The sequence below is a fragment of the Zosterops lateralis genome (assembly GCF_965231275.1).
Source record: "Zosterops lateralis genome assembly, chromosome: W".
In the NCBI taxonomy this organism is placed as follows: Eukaryota; Metazoa; Chordata; class Aves; order Passeriformes; family Zosteropidae; genus Zosterops; species Zosterops lateralis.
The window spans coordinates 19,945,705-19,964,499 of NC_139801.1; the positions used below are offsets into that span (position 1 = coordinate 19,945,705).

The 18,795-nt window shown below is 40.9% G+C and overlaps 1 protein-coding gene across 11 annotated transcripts in view; it reads left to right on the forward strand.

Moving 5' to 3' along the window:
- Window positions 1-226: 226 nt before the first annotated feature.
- Window positions 227-18,795, forward strand: part of LOC310922121 (protein diaphanous homolog 2-like) — a gene marked incomplete at its 5' end in the record, with an annotated part of 248,534 nt that continues 229,965 nt past the window's right edge. For 9 of the 11 annotated variants that reach the window (XM_083882510.1, XM_083882509.1, XM_083882507.1 and 6 more), the window contains one exon: window positions 227-343. In XM_083882510.1, the coding sequence (XP_083738636.1) occupies window positions 227-343 (117 nt within the window). Of the gene's footprint in view, window positions 344-7,050; window positions 7,157-9,178; window positions 9,410-18,795 lie in introns of those variants that run through there. The other 2 variants (XM_083882515.1, XM_083882516.1) reach the window with 2 other exon arrangements.

An 18,795-nucleotide genomic window follows, 5' to 3' on the forward strand; every position in this document is an offset into this window, starting at 1 on the left:
CCCGGCCGGAGGGGGGGGGGGGGGGCTGAACCTTTCCCAGTTGTGGGCGCTGCTGAGGGCGTTCCGTGCGCGCTGAGGGACTCTGCCCTTTCCTGGCGCAGGCGCGGTGGCTGAGGTGGGCCGTGCGCGTGCGCGGCCGTGGGAGCAGCGGAGCGGGCGCGGGGGATCCATGAGGTCGGTGCGGCCGTGAGCGCTCGGCTCGGCGCGGGGGCAGCCCCGCGGAGCCATGGACGGCCACGCGGCTCCGGGCGCGGGCGGCGAGGAGCCGGTGAGCTCCAGTAGGATGAACGTGAAGCGCGGCGGGTGCGCCGCGGAAGAGGAGAGCCGGAACAAGCCCAAGCTGGTGAGCGCGCTGGGAGGTGGGCGGGGAAGGTCCGGGTTTGAGGAGGAGGAGGGGGCGTGGATGCGAGGCGAGGAAACCTTTCCGGGGATTAAAGGCGTTTAAACCCGTGGGGGGGGGGTTGGGGGGTCGCTCAGAGAGGCAGCCGGCAGCGTCCAGAAGGGCCGGGCCGCGGTGCTGCTGGTCGTGGGAATTCCCGGGCGGTTCCGCGCCGGGGTGGGCGCTGGACCGCGAGCGGCGGATAGTCCCACATTCGGCCGGGAACAGGAACAGCGCTGTTCCGCAACCTCTGTCCCGCTCCGCTGACAGAGCGCAGAGTGCGGCCGGCTCTGAACAATCTAGAACGCTGGCGGTCATGATGCACACCATGTGCTTACCAATGGAACGTCTCACTTAATGGGAATCGCAGAATGTGTAGGTTGGAAGAGACCTTCAAGATCATCGAGTCCAACCCAGCCTTAACATCTCAACTAGGTCATGGCATCGAGTGCCACATCCAGTTTTTTTTTAAACACGTCCAGGGATGGCGACTCCACCACCTCCCCGGGCAGACTATTGCAGTACTTTACCACTCTTTCTGTGAAAAACTTCTTCCTAATATCCAACCTATATTTCCCTTGAAAATAATTTTAAAAAATGTGTGATTTCCTAGTTGTTTTTTTTTTTTTTTTTTTTTTTGTACGTAAATACTCTTTAGGGCTGCAGTTCGTTTATTATGACTGTGCTCTTTTGATTTTTTTTACTGGCAGACCTGATAAGTTGAAATGCAGATGGAGTTTGAGGCAGTATTACTGGGTTGTATCACACTTGAAAAATGCTGCAGTAGCAAAAACAGCTAATGGGACAGTGTTTACCTTTGATTGTTTATATGCAGCAGTGTAGTGGACACTTAAAACTCCCTGAGTCTTCTTGGAGAGAGTACTTGTTACAAACTTTATTTAACCTGTTGCACGGGTTTTCCCCGATACTGATAAAACGAAGTCAGTATTGAAGTTTTTTCCACCATGTGTTCCTTTCAGTGAGTATAGAGCTTTTAGATAATCAGCCTGACAGCTGTAGTTTAAGGTTTCATTGTTTGTTTGGGGTTTTTTCTTCTTTTGTCTGTTGGTGTTTTTTTTTTTTTTTTTGGCGCTGAAAATGAAGTTAGCATATGGTGAAGTTGGTAAATATATAACATTGAGACATAGAAGAGTTACTGAAAGTTTTAATTGTTTCAGAGGATGGCAATCAGAGGCCTGAATGACTTGAACTGCACTTGTATTAAAAGTGATAGCGTGTATCTTGGCAAAAGATAAGTAGATGTGGTGTCTTGTTTTGTTTCATGGTGTTGTTGGAAACAAACTCGTGTTTCCTTGCATAGGATAAACTTTGTATAAACAACACGTTTGGGTGTGTTTATACTACCTTTACTGTTTCCTGCTAAAGTAGCTAGGAAGGTTGCTTGAAGATTCCTGCAGGGAGCTGATTCAAAAATCACCCAGGGAAGTGCTTCTATTGGAAGGTGTGAACTTAAATTTGAATTTTGTTCTAGCAGAAGGGAACTGTGTTCTGATAGAAACACATAATTTGAAAAATCCAAGTGAAATGAGCTCAAAATTGGATTGAACAGGATAACTATTTCTGTTGTATGGTCTATTCGGTTATCTTAGAATCACTAGAATAAGCTTTCATTGTTCCCTTGAGTGGAAAAAAGAACATTATGTTATTATTTGACTTCATTCACAGCAATATGTTTTTGTTTCTTGAGGGAGTGGATGATTATAGTCCAGCAGCACCATGGATCAGAGCAGGGATATGTTGCTCAAATCAGAGGTTTCTGAAAGATAGTTTTGCCCTGGGATAAGTGACTGGTCTTTGATGATGTAATTGAATGAGTGGGTTGAATAGGAAGGCAAATTTTTTTCACTCTGGACGTGATGTACACAAATGGTGTATAAACCTGACACAAACAGAGATTTACTTTTTGAGGGAAAGCGATGGGATTCAGGTGTGTTTCAGATTGAGTTGGGGTGACTGGACAGCCAGCTTTATCAGTAATTACCATGGGGTTGTGAGGGAAGAACAAGCCTGTAATCAGGGAAAGGCTTCATCCCTTACACAGGAGAGTAATCCTATAAAATTTTCCTGGCTTTAATTTTGAATGAGGAATTGGTTCTGCTGAGGCTGGCAATGTCTTCAGGTACTGGGAGAGCACTCTTACTTGCACCTCATCCCTGTTCTCTTCATTGTGCAAGTAAAATAAAGGTGTATTTGAGACTTGTGGCAAAGGAGCCACACTGTGCTGGTGCTGAGTTGTCATATACAAAGTTCCTCACAGTTGGGCGTGGAGATTTTCTCGGTTCATCTTTGTAACCGACAATTCATCAAGTTTTAGTGGAGTTACAGAGGTGAATCAAACTGTGCTCTGTCATGTGCTGGGTGGAATTCAAGGAGCTCTCAGTGTGCTGCCAGGAGTGTGCCTCTTCCCCAGAACTTATTTCACACATCCAGGGGAGTGCTGAGCAAGGGCTTGGTGGGAGAGGGTGTGCAGCTACACAGAGAGGAGAAAGTATTTTTGGTTCCTGGCACAGGAGCTGAAATTAGGCAAATCCTTGGGAAGAAGTCCAGAGGAATGATTTTTATAAGATAAAAATGGCTCTAAGTGACAGAGGGCTAGGAACTGAAGACATCCTGAGGGAAGGAAAGCTAGAATAGAAAGGTGGAAGGTTTTTATTTCCCTGTTCTCTTCATCTGAAACTAAAAGGAGTGCAGTGGTGCTTGGCCTGCAGAAATGTGGTGCTTTGGTGGAATTTTTAAGGGCTGTAGCCTGATCAATGGCACTTTTTCCTGATTGACAGTAAGTAGGACTGGACTGTTGAGAGAGAATCTGTGCTGGAAAAGAAAACAATGCTTTAATGTATTTCTCTGTAAGACAGTTGATGACTATGTACACACACAAGTAATTAAAAGTGAGCTGTATCAGAACTACTGATTATTTTATTTTCTGCTTTAGGTGGTTGGGAGAGGTGTTCAGTTTTCATACAATTTGTTGAATGTGACAGAAAGGCACAATGAGAATTTAGTTCCAGTTTTTATAGTAGTAGTGTGTAAGCTGGAGTATTTTACTGAAGCTTGATGTCAGTGTTATGAGCACCTGGACTCAACTGCTGCTGAGGGAGCTCTGGGTTGGTATTTTGGGGTTTTTTTCTTTATTTTTTGCTGGCTTAAGGACTAGAGGTTGGAATAAGTGCCTGATATTTTTGTTGTCATTTTTGTTTACAGCGAAATGGGCAGAAAAATCTAAATTGATTTGGCAAACAATCATCTGATCTCATGTCAGCCCTGAGAAAAGGCTGGCAGGAGGTGGCAGAGAGCAGTCCCATGTGTTTGGCAACATGCTTGTTTTGCTTGTTTTAAAGCATGCCTGTTCTGCTACGGCAAACAGACTAAATTAAGGTTATCAGGGAGATTGCTGGGATTCCTCTGTTGGTTAATGCTGAACTCAGATGTTCTTTGCTTTCCTCCACACTTCAGTGTCACATGGGAAATAGATAATTCTGTCAAGGACCTAGGAAGTGGGAAGTGCTTGAGAGTGTCACCTCTGGTATGATAGAGCTGGTGTAGCTTACCAAGGGCTTGGCAAGTTGAGCATCTTTTTGGTTGAGAAATTGGACTTTTTACAGAAGTTCATGGCAGAAGAAGGGATGAGAGAGGTCACAGAAAGGAGCGGGAGGGGTTGCTGGAGAGGAGACTATAAGAGGAAAATAATTTGAAGGATGAATAAGTATTTGTTGGTCAAAGACACTGAAATCACTGTTCTTGAAGGTTTTCAAGTTCTGAACCTGGATAGAGTCTTTTGCATGCTGATGTGAATTTGGTGGGTGACCCTGCTTTTTGGGCAGGAGCTTGGACTGCACTGAGAGAAGAATGAGATCCTTTCAAACATCTATGGTTCTGTGAGTCAGTGCTTGGAAAGAGGTGCTGTGACAGGATTTGGGGTGCTCTAGGAGTGTTAGAGCACTGTCTAATTAGAAATTAACATGGCCAGTGCTTTTTGGTGGTGTTTTTAATTCAAGTTAATAATATGTCAGTTTAGGGTTAGCAGAAGCACGTGGTGGCTAGTGCCATGCTGGCACACACTGCTTTACCCCCAGATTCCCTCCAGGCCTGTGTGGGAGCTGTTCAGTGCAGGATTCTCCACTTACTACAAACCACATTTCTGAAAGGGGCTGCATTCTGAGTGTGATGTGGCCTTTAAAGTCAGATTAGATGAAAGATGTTGTGTAACTTACAAAACAAATTGTTAGGGGGAAGAGAGCTTTAATTGGAGAGCAAGTGGATTAGGTGATTCACCCAAGGAGCATCTCATTTTGTTTTAAAAACAGAAATTGTTTGTGTTGAAGTCTTTTAAACCTTGTGAGCTTTGAGATGAATCAAAAGCTAGGAACTCAACATTCTGACTAATGTGCCATAACCTGGTGTCAAACAGTGGGATAAAAGCTTTTATGAAGTCACTTTAAAACAGAAGTAAGCTGGGTGTGCTTGGGAGAGCTTTCTCAGCTGTGTTGCACCACCCATATCAGTGCAGGAGTGGAGTGATTTAAATTGTGCCTATCCCTGTCACTATGTGCTGCAGGACCCACAAAAAAAAAAAAAAAAAAGGGCAAAAAAAAAGCTGTATGCTTCTTGCATGACTCCTTTAGATATCTATGTACTGCATATGTGAACTGAGTCAGGTTGAGCAGAGATTTTTGGCAATCATATCAAATGTCTTGCATTTGAAATCCTAGTATCTCTGAGTGAAATCTATGCATGCCTGCAGAGAATTCTTGTTTCAAGTGTAGTCTTGAGGAAAAAGTGCACCAAAATGCTTGTGTTCTAAGAGTCTTGGTTTTATTAGATCAAAGTCAGGATATTCCAGCAAGTGAAATTATCTAGGGTGCAACCATTACTAAAGAGTAAAATTAATGTGTTATGAAACTTCTGTTGCTTAGAATTATTCTGGTCAGGCACTGCTGTGATGTGGGAGGGTAGGGCATGCTTTGTGTTGATATTTAGGTAAATGCTTTAGTTTTTAATGGGAATTGCTATTGACACTGTGTAAGTGAGGCGATAGAGACAGTGATAAGCCTATCTGTGGTAATCAAGCTTCCTGAACTACTCCTTGTAAGGCAAAACCGGAGGGCACTTCTGTACGCTACAGGAAGCTTTGTAAACAAAGCAGATTCCACCCAGGCCAAGTGAAAGGCAGCTGTGAGAACTGCCAATGTGCACAGCAAATGGAAGTGGTGCTTTCGGAGACTTCAGGCAGCGTGGTGCTGAATGTTCAAGGATGAACTTTGGTTCTGCTGTCACAAGTAGCCTGTAAAGCTTGCTGGTGACCTGGCAGAAGGAAAAGATCTGCCTAAAAACTTGGAGTGGGTTACAAGGTGATTTCATTTTTTCCTGCATCACTTGCAGTTCTCTAGAGCTAAACAACAAAGCAGTAATGGGTATTAACATCCTTCTGATTCTTTTCATCTTTGTCCAAATTCGGAGTGCAACAAGCAATGTCAGTTGCTGCTGGAGCAACTGTCAATTTCAGTTTGTTCTTCATCAGTTTACTTGTTCAACCTTAAGGCACAAGAAGTTAGGAAATTACTAAAATGAATGGTTTTGTGCAGTTGCTTACAGCTTTTATATCATCATTCCTTACATTCAGTATTAAAAAAAAAAAAGCTGTAACTTTGTTTAGGAGGAAATAAGGTTTTTTTTCTTAAAATTTGCTATGGTGATAGAGCAGATAATTTTGAGAGATTAACAATTGAAAAACCTTCTTTAGTATTTGCGTAGCAATTGATAAAGTTCCAGGTAGACAAAGCTAACTTGTATTAAACTTGCATATTGGTTTTGTGTCAAACTGGTCTTCAAATCTTGTGAATGAAGTGGCTTTTTGCTGCGGTAGTTTGGAATGAGCACCTCAAGGATTCCCACTTGCAAGTGTAGCTTCCTAACAAGTAGATGGGTGGGATGTTGTGTGACAAAAGTAGCACTAACACTACAAGGCAAATATATTATGGGTGGTAACAATTAATTGTATGGGAGAAAGGGGTGCCTGTTAAAGAATTGACTTTTTTAGGGAGCAGTATGGGCTTCAGCACTCTCCATGCCTCCCCTCGGTGCCCTGCTGACATAAGTTTTGTGTGGCAGCGGGACAAACAAGTCGTGAAAATGAACCTGTTAGAACCACTCCTTTACTATTTGCTCTTTGATTGCTAGAACTAATAAGACTGGAGTTATGGCACATTAGAACTCCTCCTATTGTATGAATTTGTCTGAAGTTCATCCACCAGTTCCATGAAACTGTCTGCTTTTCAGCCCTCTTCTCCTGATAGCTGTTTAGTTGGACATGGTATGATAGCAGCACAGATCTGAGAAGGCTCTGCTGTGGCAATGAAATGATATTGTGATGTACATCATTATTTAAATTATGGACTCTTCTGATTTGTAGAAATGCAGAAATACCTTGAAAGTTCAATTCTGGAACAAGCCACACATGGGAATTTTTATGGTTTGATACGGCTCCTGAAGGTTTTTGGTTCACCTGGGTGTGGTAATATTTGGTCTGAAGGTGTAGTGCATAGTGTAATGTCACCACACCTGTGTTGTGTAAGACAGAAATGTTCTGAAGAGTTTCTAATGGATACAGGCTCCTCCTGTGGAAACAGGAAACTCTCGGGAGAGTGAGAGAAGGGGAATGTCAAGGCAGGCAGCTTTCTTGTAGGATTCCCTTCCTTTGAGTGATCCTCAGAGAAAATCATTGGAGACAAGAGGGTATTGGAGAAAGTAACAAATATGGTGAATGTCTGATGTGTCTGCTGCCTGCAAGTGTTCTTTGCATAGTGTTACTAAAAATATTTTCAATTTATAATCATTTAAACTTGTTTCAAAGGTGGAAAATGTTAGTGTGACTGATTAAAAACAATGTCATTGGAAAATGTTCTGCCTTGTGTTTCTTAGTGATTTTTGCATGTATATAAATATATATATTAACACACTTACTGCTGCCCTACTTATAGTGGAAATATGAACTTTTCTTTTTATAACAAGTCCCCATTAACATATTTAGTTTGTCTCTTTGAGTGAGAATAAATACAGAACTTGCTTGAGGATTGTGGAACTTTGAGCACTGCTATCTCCCAGTTTAGAACAAGTTTCTAAATAAAAAACATTTAAAATATTTGGGGGATAGTGCTGTAGAATCCCAACCCCTGGTGCTGCAGGACTGTTGCTCTAGAGCCAGGAGAGCAGCAGCTGTAATTTTAGGTTCCAAAGGCCGAGAGAATTGCGGGACTGGTGGGTGCAGGTTGGTTTGAGGGACATAGGCCTGATTGTTTGTTCAGGGATTAGCTGGACAAACATTAATAACTTTGTCCTGGCTAGAGTCACATAAACTGCACCATACTATGTATGTAGGCATGAAGATGAGAGGAAATAACCTGAGACCTTAGATGTCCCTATGGACACCTTTTTGTCACAATTAGTTGGTTATGTGTTCACAAGTGGCTCTGTATAAATTCAGTTTGGGCTCTCAGGGATGGTGGAACAAGACAAAATAAGTACTTTGGTTAGGAAAAATGTTAGTTCTGCAGTTCATTACTCCTTAATATGGTAAGAGCTAATGATGGTTGTTATAATGACCTTTAAGGATGCCTGTGGTTTAGTGTTTTTTAATGAGTGTAGCTTTGTCAGGAACAAATACAGAGCCAACATGAGTTTCATTAGATTCTAGCTCCTAATAACAGAATACAAGCTGTTAATTCTTATGCAGTATAAAGTTTTCTGCTTTCCTGTCTGCATTTTGGTTCTTCATGTTCTTTCTCTTCCTGTGAATTATTTTTATGTCTATTCAATTTGAGTAACTTCTGAAATACTTTGGTTTCATAATAGAGCTGTGCTGGATGTTTGCATTTGTAAATGTGTGAGTACATGAAAACTTGACAGTTAAGAGTTGGAGTGGTTGTAGGTCCTAGTTCTATTAGAACAGGTAAGAATTTCCAGAAAGAAGAAAGAAGACAACAGCACATCGGGCTGAGAACATACACTGATGCCATGTGTGTTTCAATTTTTGTGCCAGCCACTTCCAGTGGGTAAATGAAAAACAAGATGTTTGAGCACAAAGCCTGTAACTCAAAGGGTAACCCCATGGTAGATGGCCAAGTTCCAAAGCTGACACACAAACTCAGCTAACTGTGCTCCTTCAGGCTGGCTCTGCCCTTCTTTGGGAGCTACACAGTAGCTTTACTATCTGATTTTGTACACACTGAACTAAATTTTACAGTAACAAATTCACAGCAGTGAATCTTGTTTTCATCCTCCAGTTTATTGTAGCATGGTGTGGAGATGCTCCCAAAGTAGAAAGATAGAGTGCAACAGAATGCTTTGGTAAAATTTCTGCCTGTAAACCAGAAAGGCAATTTGCATTTTTAAAATACCTTCATGTTTGAACTTCAGGCAAAGCTTGGGTGGATAGGACAGGCTTCCTAAATCCATTAAGGTTAGTTTATAGTGTTCTGTGATTCAGTCTAATTACTGAATGACTTCTTAGATAAGCAGTAATCCCATCAGTTAACATTTGATATTTCAAAAGAATTGTTTTGTGAAAAACCTTTATAAAATTCATGTGAGTGTTCTGGGGTAGCCAAAGCACATTTAAAACTTTAATATTAAGATAAACCATCTTTTTTTTTGCGTATCTCCTTTAGCAGAAAATAACAGATTCTCCATTATCGCCACCTGCCTCTGCCTCCGGCTAGCTCTTCTGAGGGCAGCGACCTTCCCTAGCGAGTTGCCTTGAGCAAGGCAGCCTCAGCCCAGGTGGCGCAAGGCACCTCGGCAGATTTCAGCTCTTTTGTGAAGTCCAAGACTATCAGTCCGGACAAGGCTCTAGCTGTTGGAGGCTGCTCTTCCCGAGGAGGTGATCCCAAGCGGCGCAGAAGGAAACACAGGAGCCAGGGATGGTCTTCGGGAGGCTTCTTTACTTCATCTCCACCGACAGTCAAAGACCCCGAAGGGCTCAGCTGTCAGGGTTTTATGCACCTACCAAAGCAGGTGTGGTTTTACTAACAACCAATGGGGTTACAAGCTGAGGAAATGGACCAATCAGGGAAAACATTAATAAACAAATTAGGGGATCGAAACTTGACCAATCAGGGGAAGGATACAGAACTGACCAACCAGGGAACAGAACGGGTAGCCAATCCATAGCTGGGGGGTGATCATGCACTATCTGCTCTCCAAGGTAATGCAGGGTTCGTGACCCTTTCAATGACCTCTTCAGAGGCAGGGGCCTCCACACTCCATAATCTATGACAATTTCTCTAATCGTCCTGAATTACAGTTTCTTCTTAATAGGGACTCTCACCTGTACTGAAGTCAAATAATACCACAGGATTCCTCATTGAGTACAATGTAATTCCTCTCTGTTCACATGGTGCTTCATTTCCTACTTCCCCAAAGGACAAATAATCTTCTAAGGATGGTGTTATAAACAGGAAAGAATAGGGAAAAGAACAGAAAGACCTTGTGTGTGACACAGCGGCTGTACATTGTTTAACCCAATATTCTTTGCCTGTTGAGTTACATTGTGGCCTATGCCTGTGGAAATTATTTGACCTTGAATTTCAGTTCTTTGAGGAAAAGACAGAGTTCCCCGCTATGAAAGCGGCACTACTCATTTTTCCAAGTTTTAGTATCACATCATTTATTATTAAGGGATAAAAAAGTGACTTTGCCATCAACTTACTGTAATGTAGGGATCAAATACTGCTCTGATTAAGTATTTGCTCCTTACTAGTAGGTCTGTCTTGGAAGACAGACAACATTCTGAGAAGCTGTTGATGTGATCCCTGTGACCATGTTCCAAGTCTGCTGGGTACAGACAAAATGAATGGTCTTCACAAGGAATTCAGTCTCCTTTGGCTCACTGCATCCCTTCTGCTGCCAGTTTGTTTGTGGGCTGTGTTTTAGTTGGATTTTCTTACTGCTTACAAAACAACCCAAACAAAGCAGATACACATGTTCTCACTTTCTCAAAGTCTATCAAAGGCAATATATTCCATTTTCAAGGAACTGCCCAGTATCCAATGAAGCTCCTGCAGCTTGCTGTGGGTGTTCTGCTTTTATTTTTAAGTGTATCATTCCTCTCCCAACAGATGCATTCTCCCAGTTGAACTTCTCAAATGGTTTTGTAGAAAAATCCAAATGGAGTCTGACACTTATTTCAGTGTTTACTGTACCCACAAGAGCAAGAGATGTTTTGCACAACCACCAGCATGCATTGAAAAATCTTAGCAAATCTATCTCTGTATAGAACAGCAAGAGAAGTTTACAGAACCTGAGCCTCTCTCTGTGCAGGGGTATTGGGCTATCCTTGCATACACTGTCATAGAGGAAGCAAGCAAGCAGAAATGAGAAAAAAAATGTATGTAAGTATTAGAGTGAAGAACTTTCTCAAAGCAGTTTCTGCTTCATTTTTTAAGAGAATTTCAAACCAACTCTGTCAAGTCAACTTGTTCCTCTTGAGAGAAAATGCTTAGGTTGCAACAAAAGTTTAATTCCAGCTTCAAAGTGCGTGATTGTGGTTAAAAGGGTAAAAACTAAGATTGCAGTTCAGAGCAAAGGTGAATCTTGTCACCATGAAAAAGGTCTCTTGAGGAAGTGAGACATAAAAGGAGGCCTGTTCTTACTCCTCTTCATTGTCCCAACTCAGAGCTTTAGAGCAGCTCCCACTCAGTCCTAGCAGCTCCCCATTGTGTCTGAATGAAAAGCTCAGCACCTGCACTCAGGAGAGCCAGGAGCAGGGGCAAAAGATGAGCAGCAATTCAGTGCACATCAAGTATTGCTATCCAGAAAAACTGCTTTGTGCTGTGCCACTGTGATGGGAGCAAAGAGCTCAATCCCGATGCTTGTGTCTAAGCAGAAAATTGCGATTAAGTCTGCACTTACTGTGTCAGGAATTGTTTTGACATAGTTTCTCTAGTTTAACTGTTCCAGAATATTTCAAAAGCACTTCACAATAATATTATACCAAAAAAGCAAAATCCAAGTTCCCAAAAAACTCAAAGCTCAAGTCAACCACACTTTTGAAAAGCAAGCAGCAGAGATCCAGTGCTGAGCATGGTTCTGCTAGGCATACTTTGCAGGTAAGCAACTTGGCTCTTTCCAAAGTCTAATTTGCAAAAGTTTTAACAGCAAACTCTTGATAGTTTGAACTGAAGAATGTAAAAGCTGTAGAGCATTCTGAGGAGATGTGTTTTCCTCTAATGAAAATCATGCTGTCTCTAATGAAAATCATGCTGCACTGTCACAAGGCACTTTTTCAAGATGCTCAAAGCAAAATCCGTCTTGCAGAATCCCTGGATATCAGGACAGGACCCAGATCCTGGCTGTAGCAGGGGCTGCATGGAGAACTCTGCAGTTGGGTAGCAGGGTTATGAACCCTGCTGGTCCTGGGCTGCTGGAGTGGCAGCTTATCTGATCTGGTTGGTGTGGACACTTGATGGGAAATGTTTGCATTTCAGCTGTGGCTCTGGAAAATGCCATAACTTCCTTAATTTGCCTCTGCACTGGCAGATGTTTCTGCAGTTATCTAACTTGATCTGACTGTCCTGCTGCCACCCTTGCCCTGTGTCTCACACCCAGCAATTTTGTTGGCTTAGACTGACATGGAACTGCAGCTTTTGGAAAAAGCTTATCTTTTTCTTCTGTTTTTTAAAGCTTACTTATCAATGAGCACAAGAAACCATTGTCTGAAACAAACTTTTCAAAACAGTGATGGCAGTTTGAGCTTCAAATTATATATATATAAAGTTAGTTCAGATGTCTTCCTCAGCTCCTTTTGTATCTTCAGTTACAAAGCTGATTAAATTGACCGTTTACAGTGGTTTGTTTTTTTCCCAATTTCCGAATTAATTTGTTCTTTTGTAAAACCTCAGCCCCTGGCATTTGTGAGGGGAGTGTCTGATATGATTCCCATGGCTCTGGCATGTGTTCCCTCCCCTTCTGTTAGGGAGCAGTGGTGAGGCATCTTCCAGCAGGTGATTAAAGAATTGGTGCCCTCTGTTGTTAATGATTTACCAGCCTGGGTGACCCTCGGGCTTTATTTAGCATGAGGAATTGTCAGACTTATTTCTGGAACATTGCTCATTTGTGGATGGTCATTCTCCTGGGGGGAAAAAGGGGAGAAATTGGGCAAAGCTGTCAACTTCCCTCTGGGAGGTGGTGCCATCCTGCACTGGGACAGCCCTGACTCAGGTATGCCAACAGTTCTCCATCTGCATTTTGGCAGCCAATGTTTTCCTCCATGTTCAGGCTCTAGGTTAAGCCTTAATTTAAAAAATTGAATAATGCATAATCAAGGAGTTTGTGAAACAAGCAGCTGCAAGGCAAACAAGATTTTTTCCATATGGTGTCATATAGACCAAATGGAAATGTACAACAATAGTAACAAAACTATTGCTCAATTCAAGTGTTTTTGAGAAAGCAGATGGATTACAAATAATTTCAAGGTTTTTCTGAAAGCATGGTAAATACTCCTTGAAGTGTGAGAAATATTATGCTAAAGCAAACATTAGTAATAAAATTAGTAAAAATATAATTCACAAAATGTCAGGTATACTTCATCATGGGTAAAGATCTTGAAAGGCCTAAATGAGTGTGTAGTCCTAGTTTCTGCACATCAGCTTTTATGACTGGTATCTTTTCACAATTTCCTAGATGCCTTTTTAGATTTAATTGCAAAACTGAATATGTTAACAGGTGGTTAATTTGCCTAATGGGAACATTATTCATTCTCTGAACTGAAGAACAGAGGTTGTAGGAGTGAATTCTATTTTATGACTAAGACTTAGATTCAAGATGCAGATGACTTTTTGTACCTCAGATATTAACCAGTTTTGTGTTTGTCCCTTTAAACTCCCTTGGTTCAGGTGTTCATATGGGAAGTTATTCCTTTCCTGCTTGTATGCAAATTAAAAAGCTCTTGTCCTTGAGTGGAGCTTTACCATGGCTTCTGCAGGTTTTGGATTTGAGGTAAATTTTAGAAAACAGCAATATCAGCTAAGTTTAAGAAAAAGCAAAAAAGAAAGCATGCAAGTTAAGAGAAGGTCAAGCTTCTGATTGTTACCCCTAGAAAATGAGCTTTGCTGGGAGCAGTGGGAGCTGCTCCCTGAGCTTGCAGCCTGTGTGCAGGAATGGGTGTCCCAGCACACCACAATTTGCCTGGGCACGAGTGAAAATTGCTGTGAAGTTTAGAAGTTACCCAACTGATCATTGTTCATTCTGCATGTGGTGATCTGGGAGTTACTGCTGATTTGATTTTTGTGGTGAGAGTGAGATTCCTGAGCATAACAATTCATAACATGGCAAAGTAATACTTAAATATAATCAACCCATGTAAATGTACCTCATTGTGCATGTAAATGCACAAGTTTACTTGTGGCCAGCTTAATTGATTTGGAAGGTTTTATTAAAACACAAGTTAGAAAAAGGTATAAAAAAGTAGACTTGCTGTGAGTTTTGTATTAAAAGTTGATGCAGTCACCTCAAGTACTTTAATTCTGTTAGTGACATTGTTGCTGCTGTAGCCTGCATTGTTTGCATGAGAAAGCAGTGCTTTCTGCATCAAGAAATGATTTATGAATATCTTTCTACTCTTTTCATGTGCAAGATTTCAATTTCTCTGAATATTAACTTGGGTGAGACCTTTTGAGATAAAAGAATTGTCTGGTGCAGTTGCATTAGTACATGCTATTATTTTTGTGTGCTTTACTGTCATGATCTGTCTGTACTTATGAAAGTAGCCAGATACACAGAGTAAGCTAAGACTGGGAAGAGTGAATAGAAAATGATATCAACTATCGATAGACTGGAAAGACTGTGTTTGAAAGGGAGAAGCTCTATCACTTAAATCTAAGAACTAAGTCCATCAGTAGGAAATAGTTATTTGGTATAGATACTGAAGAAATTCTGTGGTTTGTGTAGATATAACTAGGAGAGAGAGATGATCTACAACTGTCTTGAATTGTATATGTATTTATACATATAAATGTTAATTTGATGTCCCTTATCTGCAAATATTTCCTCAGAGATTTTTGTGAAGCCTTTTTTCTTGGGCTGCTCCTGCAAACAGGGGCTCAATGTCTTTAACAAGCTAGGAAGGTGTAGATTTTTCTGTCTTGTGTTGCTTTGACTGTCTCATAGATGGCTGAAAGAATAATACTAGAGGACTACAGAATCTGCAATATCTTAAATTTCCTTCTAGGGAGGTAAACTACTTTTGGGTTATGTTCTGAAATCAGCCTGGAAGTGCAATTTCTTTGTTAGTACAAGAGGTTGTCAAAATTGTGTGAGGATCTGCAGATAGAGAACTGCCTTGACTTTGCCTCCAGCTACTTGCAGTTTCTTTCCTACCTGTTAAATGTGTTGCTTATCTTGAGTGGCTGCTGGCAGCAGTGGAACTTCTGCACCAGAAGGTTATCTGGGAAGAGTGCTTGCAGGGTCTGAAAAAATGCAGTGTGTTATCTTGTTTTAGTATTCTGTATTTTGCCCAGAGGAGTTTGAGTGACAAATGCAATATAAGTGTAGAGATGGGGTAGATGATCCTGTTCCAGCTTCTGACAGAGATTGACAGTACTTAAATGAGAAGGGGAAAAGAAGTTCTCATACAAGCAGCTCCTAAAATGCATATGGAATTTCAGAACTTCTTGCTTGCCTGGCTGTCTCTGGGTTAAAAACAGTTAGGCTTTACTTCATTTTTCTCTGTAATCTCAATTAAAAGACTTATTTACCAGTGATAAGTGGACATCTTAGTTCTGATTTCAAGATGATAAATTCTATGCTAAGTCCAGGTGAGGAGAATGCAGGAGAGGTGTAAGGAAGGGCATTGAGATGTGGTGCTTTGGAAGATGAAAGGTTGGTGTCAACATCTGGATATGCAGATGTCTGTACTGGGTTAGGCTCAGGTGGAATTTGTTCAGAACAGCCCATCTGGTGCCATGTCCTAGATTTGTGACCAAAACAGCATTGACAGAAGGAATGCCAGTGTTGCAGCTTGTGCTGAACAGCCCTTCCCAGTCTCCAGGATTTCTGCTTCTTCTGAGCTCCCACCAGGAGTAGGGTGGGTGGTCTGGAGATGGGGACACAGCCAGGACAGCTCATCCACAGTGACCAAAGACATTCCAAAACATACCACATCATGCTGGGCAATGAAGGCAGGGCTGCAGGGTGGTGAGGAGGAGATTTTTCCAAATCACCAGGTGCTCAGAAGCTGGGTAGGTGTTGGCCTGCTGATGCCAAGTGATGGATTTTTTTATTTGTTTCTTTATTTTCTTTTTTCCCATCAGTTATTACATTGTATTTATAGTTCAACCATCAAGTTTTTCTTGCTTTTGTACTTCTGATTGGCTACATGATCCTGCTGAGAGGAAATGAGCAAGTGGCTGTGTGGGGACTGACCTGTGAGCCGGGGTCAGTCCTCTCCACTGTCCCACATACTTCTGAATGCTTCTCAAATTCTGTCCCCCCGTGAGTTCTAGGCCTTAACTCCTATTCATGACACTGCTCTGTGTCAATTGAGCAAAGTTCACAAACCAAATGCTTCCTTGATAATGATTGTTGATATTGGTGTGCGATATGGGTGGCTTTTTTCGCCATGAATAAAAATGTAACAGTGATTGTTGTCAGCAGGATTTTCCTGCTTAGGAAGAAGTGACAGGGCAAAAGAGAGGGAGAGTGGCTTGTGCATCATCAGTTCACTGACTTCAGCCAGTTCATCTCCAGACTGACATGGCTCAGTGTCCAGGAGCAGTTGGCAGAAGGCTGCACAAGTTTGGGCACAGGGAAGTGCTTGGGCTGAGCTGAGAGTGCCCTGTGGCTCTGCTGATGCACTTGGCAGTCCAAGAGTCCATGTTTGTTTTGGAAACCCTTCTGAGAGACCTGGCTGCTCTTTTGTGCAATAATGGGGGTGCTGCAGCACTGCAGGCTTCAGGTTCATCAGTTACATACTGAGGATAAGGTGCAATGGGATGCAAGCTTGCTTTTTCACAGAAAAGGCAGGAGATTCCATGTCCATTTGCCTGCAATTTTTTTGAACATTTAGTGACATTTCAAATGCTTTTTAATGTTCAAATACATGAAATAGACTTCTTTATTCTGAAGCAGTAGATAACACTGTCTTTTTTTCTTTGATTTGTGTGTGGTTTTTTTGTTTTTTAATAGAATATTTAAATAAAAACTTTGGCAGATGATGTGGTAAGGTCTTTGTAGCATCTTAATTTGCAATGGTAACTCCATGCTGCATGCTACTTTACTCAATGTTGTGAACAAAATAACATTCTTATAAGGATATTAAGCATTAGATTTCAGAAAATTGAGTGACTATTCTTAAAGATCTTAATTTCTGACTTCAGTTGAAGAAGATTAATAATGATTTCTATTTGGAGAAGCTTCCTTAAGCACATTTTAAATACCTTAGTAATACTGTGGCTGTGTTGAAACTGTTACTCAACAGTTGAAGTGTTCTTTCTCTTGACCTTCTCTTTACCAGTAAACTATCTGCAGTGGTTCTTCAAAGTTGGTTGCCACATGATTCAAGTGGAACCATTTTGGGTAATAAATGTGTACAGAATGCCAAAGAACAAGTTTGTATTCAGTAGCACTAACTTGGTAAAGCTGAATACTTTGAAACTGATTCCAAAGTATTTTTTCAGAAACTTATATCAAAATTGATTTCATTAACATTACAGCCTCGTTTTATATATATATATAAAAATATATAAATATATATATATATAAAATCCAGGCTGGTTCTTTAGTTAATGATTGTCTGCACATCTGAAATGAGGAAATGGTGCCTGGTAATCACATAGAAGATTCCTTTGTGTCTTTCAAGTGATCTCACCAGTGCAATATCCTTGAACAAATTTGTTAATAAGTTATACTTAAAACAGATGACAGTGTGGTAAAATTGGATCTTAAATGACTTTTTGTGACTGTTGAATGGTCAAAATAAAACTGCATTTGGCTAAATTTGCATACTGCCTTTCAGGCATTATCATATCCTTGGGTTTTTCACCAGGCTATGCCCTAATTTTAGTTTTCAAAAATGTAAATGTAATTTAAACTATTCTAATAAGGTAGGAAATGGATTAAAGTGATATTATTGCTTTGTCAAAGACATTAACAGTATCCTTGTAGGTACTGTGCTTCTGTCCACAAATGTAAAAATATCTAAGGAAGAAAAAAACCCCCACCACCCCTCCCTCAAAAAAAAACCTCAAAAGAAATTCAAAGGGAATGTAGCTTATCTAGGGACACTTTCCTTCAGAAATTTAAGGTGATCTTGAAGGATCTTAAAAATAACAACAAAAACAATGAACAAAATCAAATCAAAAGAAACAAAACAACAGAAAAATAATATTTCTTCTCCATACTCCGCAGCTCTTGTTTGAGTGTCTCCACTCTGGACTCGCTAATCTAAAATTAATCAAAATTTTTGCAAACAAAGTACTCCATCAGACATTTCACACCTCAGAGAGGTCAATTAATTGTAGCCAATATAAATTTTGGTTTACATGTTTTGATGGAGATGACAGTAACTGCTCTAAATGATCCTGGTAACCCTACATAAGCTGCTGTTAGATGGAAGCACATCTTCATAAGGTTGTTGAATGCCTGAAACAAATACAAGAGTATTTGTGGATGCAAACAGTTCTTTGAGGAAAATTGCTATATGCATGATGTTCTCGAAATGAACATATATATGTATATACATATATAAAATAAAGACAGTTATTGTATAAAAAAATCAGACTATTCAGAATAGAGTTATATGTTATAAATACAATAAAAATGGCCTTATAAGGGAAGGTGCTGGTTATTTCCAATATTAACCCAGTAACTGAGCATGCTTACAGCCCAGGAGGTGGGGATTGGTATCAGCCCTAACCAGAGAATGCCCAGGCAGTGTCTGATGCTTCCACCATCTGGCTATGTTTAACCATGGGTGACTGCTTCTGTGTGAGCAATCCATCACCTGGCTTTCTAAAGCTCAGCACTAATTCCAGGAGTTCCTACTCAAAAACTCTTCTAAGAGTTATGAACTATGCTTGGAGCATTAATTCCTCTACAAACTTTATTTTACTTTAGCAGGATTTTTTTATAAGCCTGATGAACTTGTATCTCCTTCCTAACACTGCTTTTTTCAGTTGTCCTCCAAAGACATAGCTCTTCAGGTGAAGGAGCATTGGACATTCATTACCTTTGTGGTACCATATTTATTCACTATCAGGATAATTAGAGAGTAATGGGAGAAGATGAGCTGAAGATTTTGAAGTGCTAAGAGTTTAACCTAGCTGGTGCAATTTTGGATCAGGGAGAAATATTTAAATCCTTTTTGCATGTGACCTGTCATGAGTTTACCTTATATGTTATTGTCT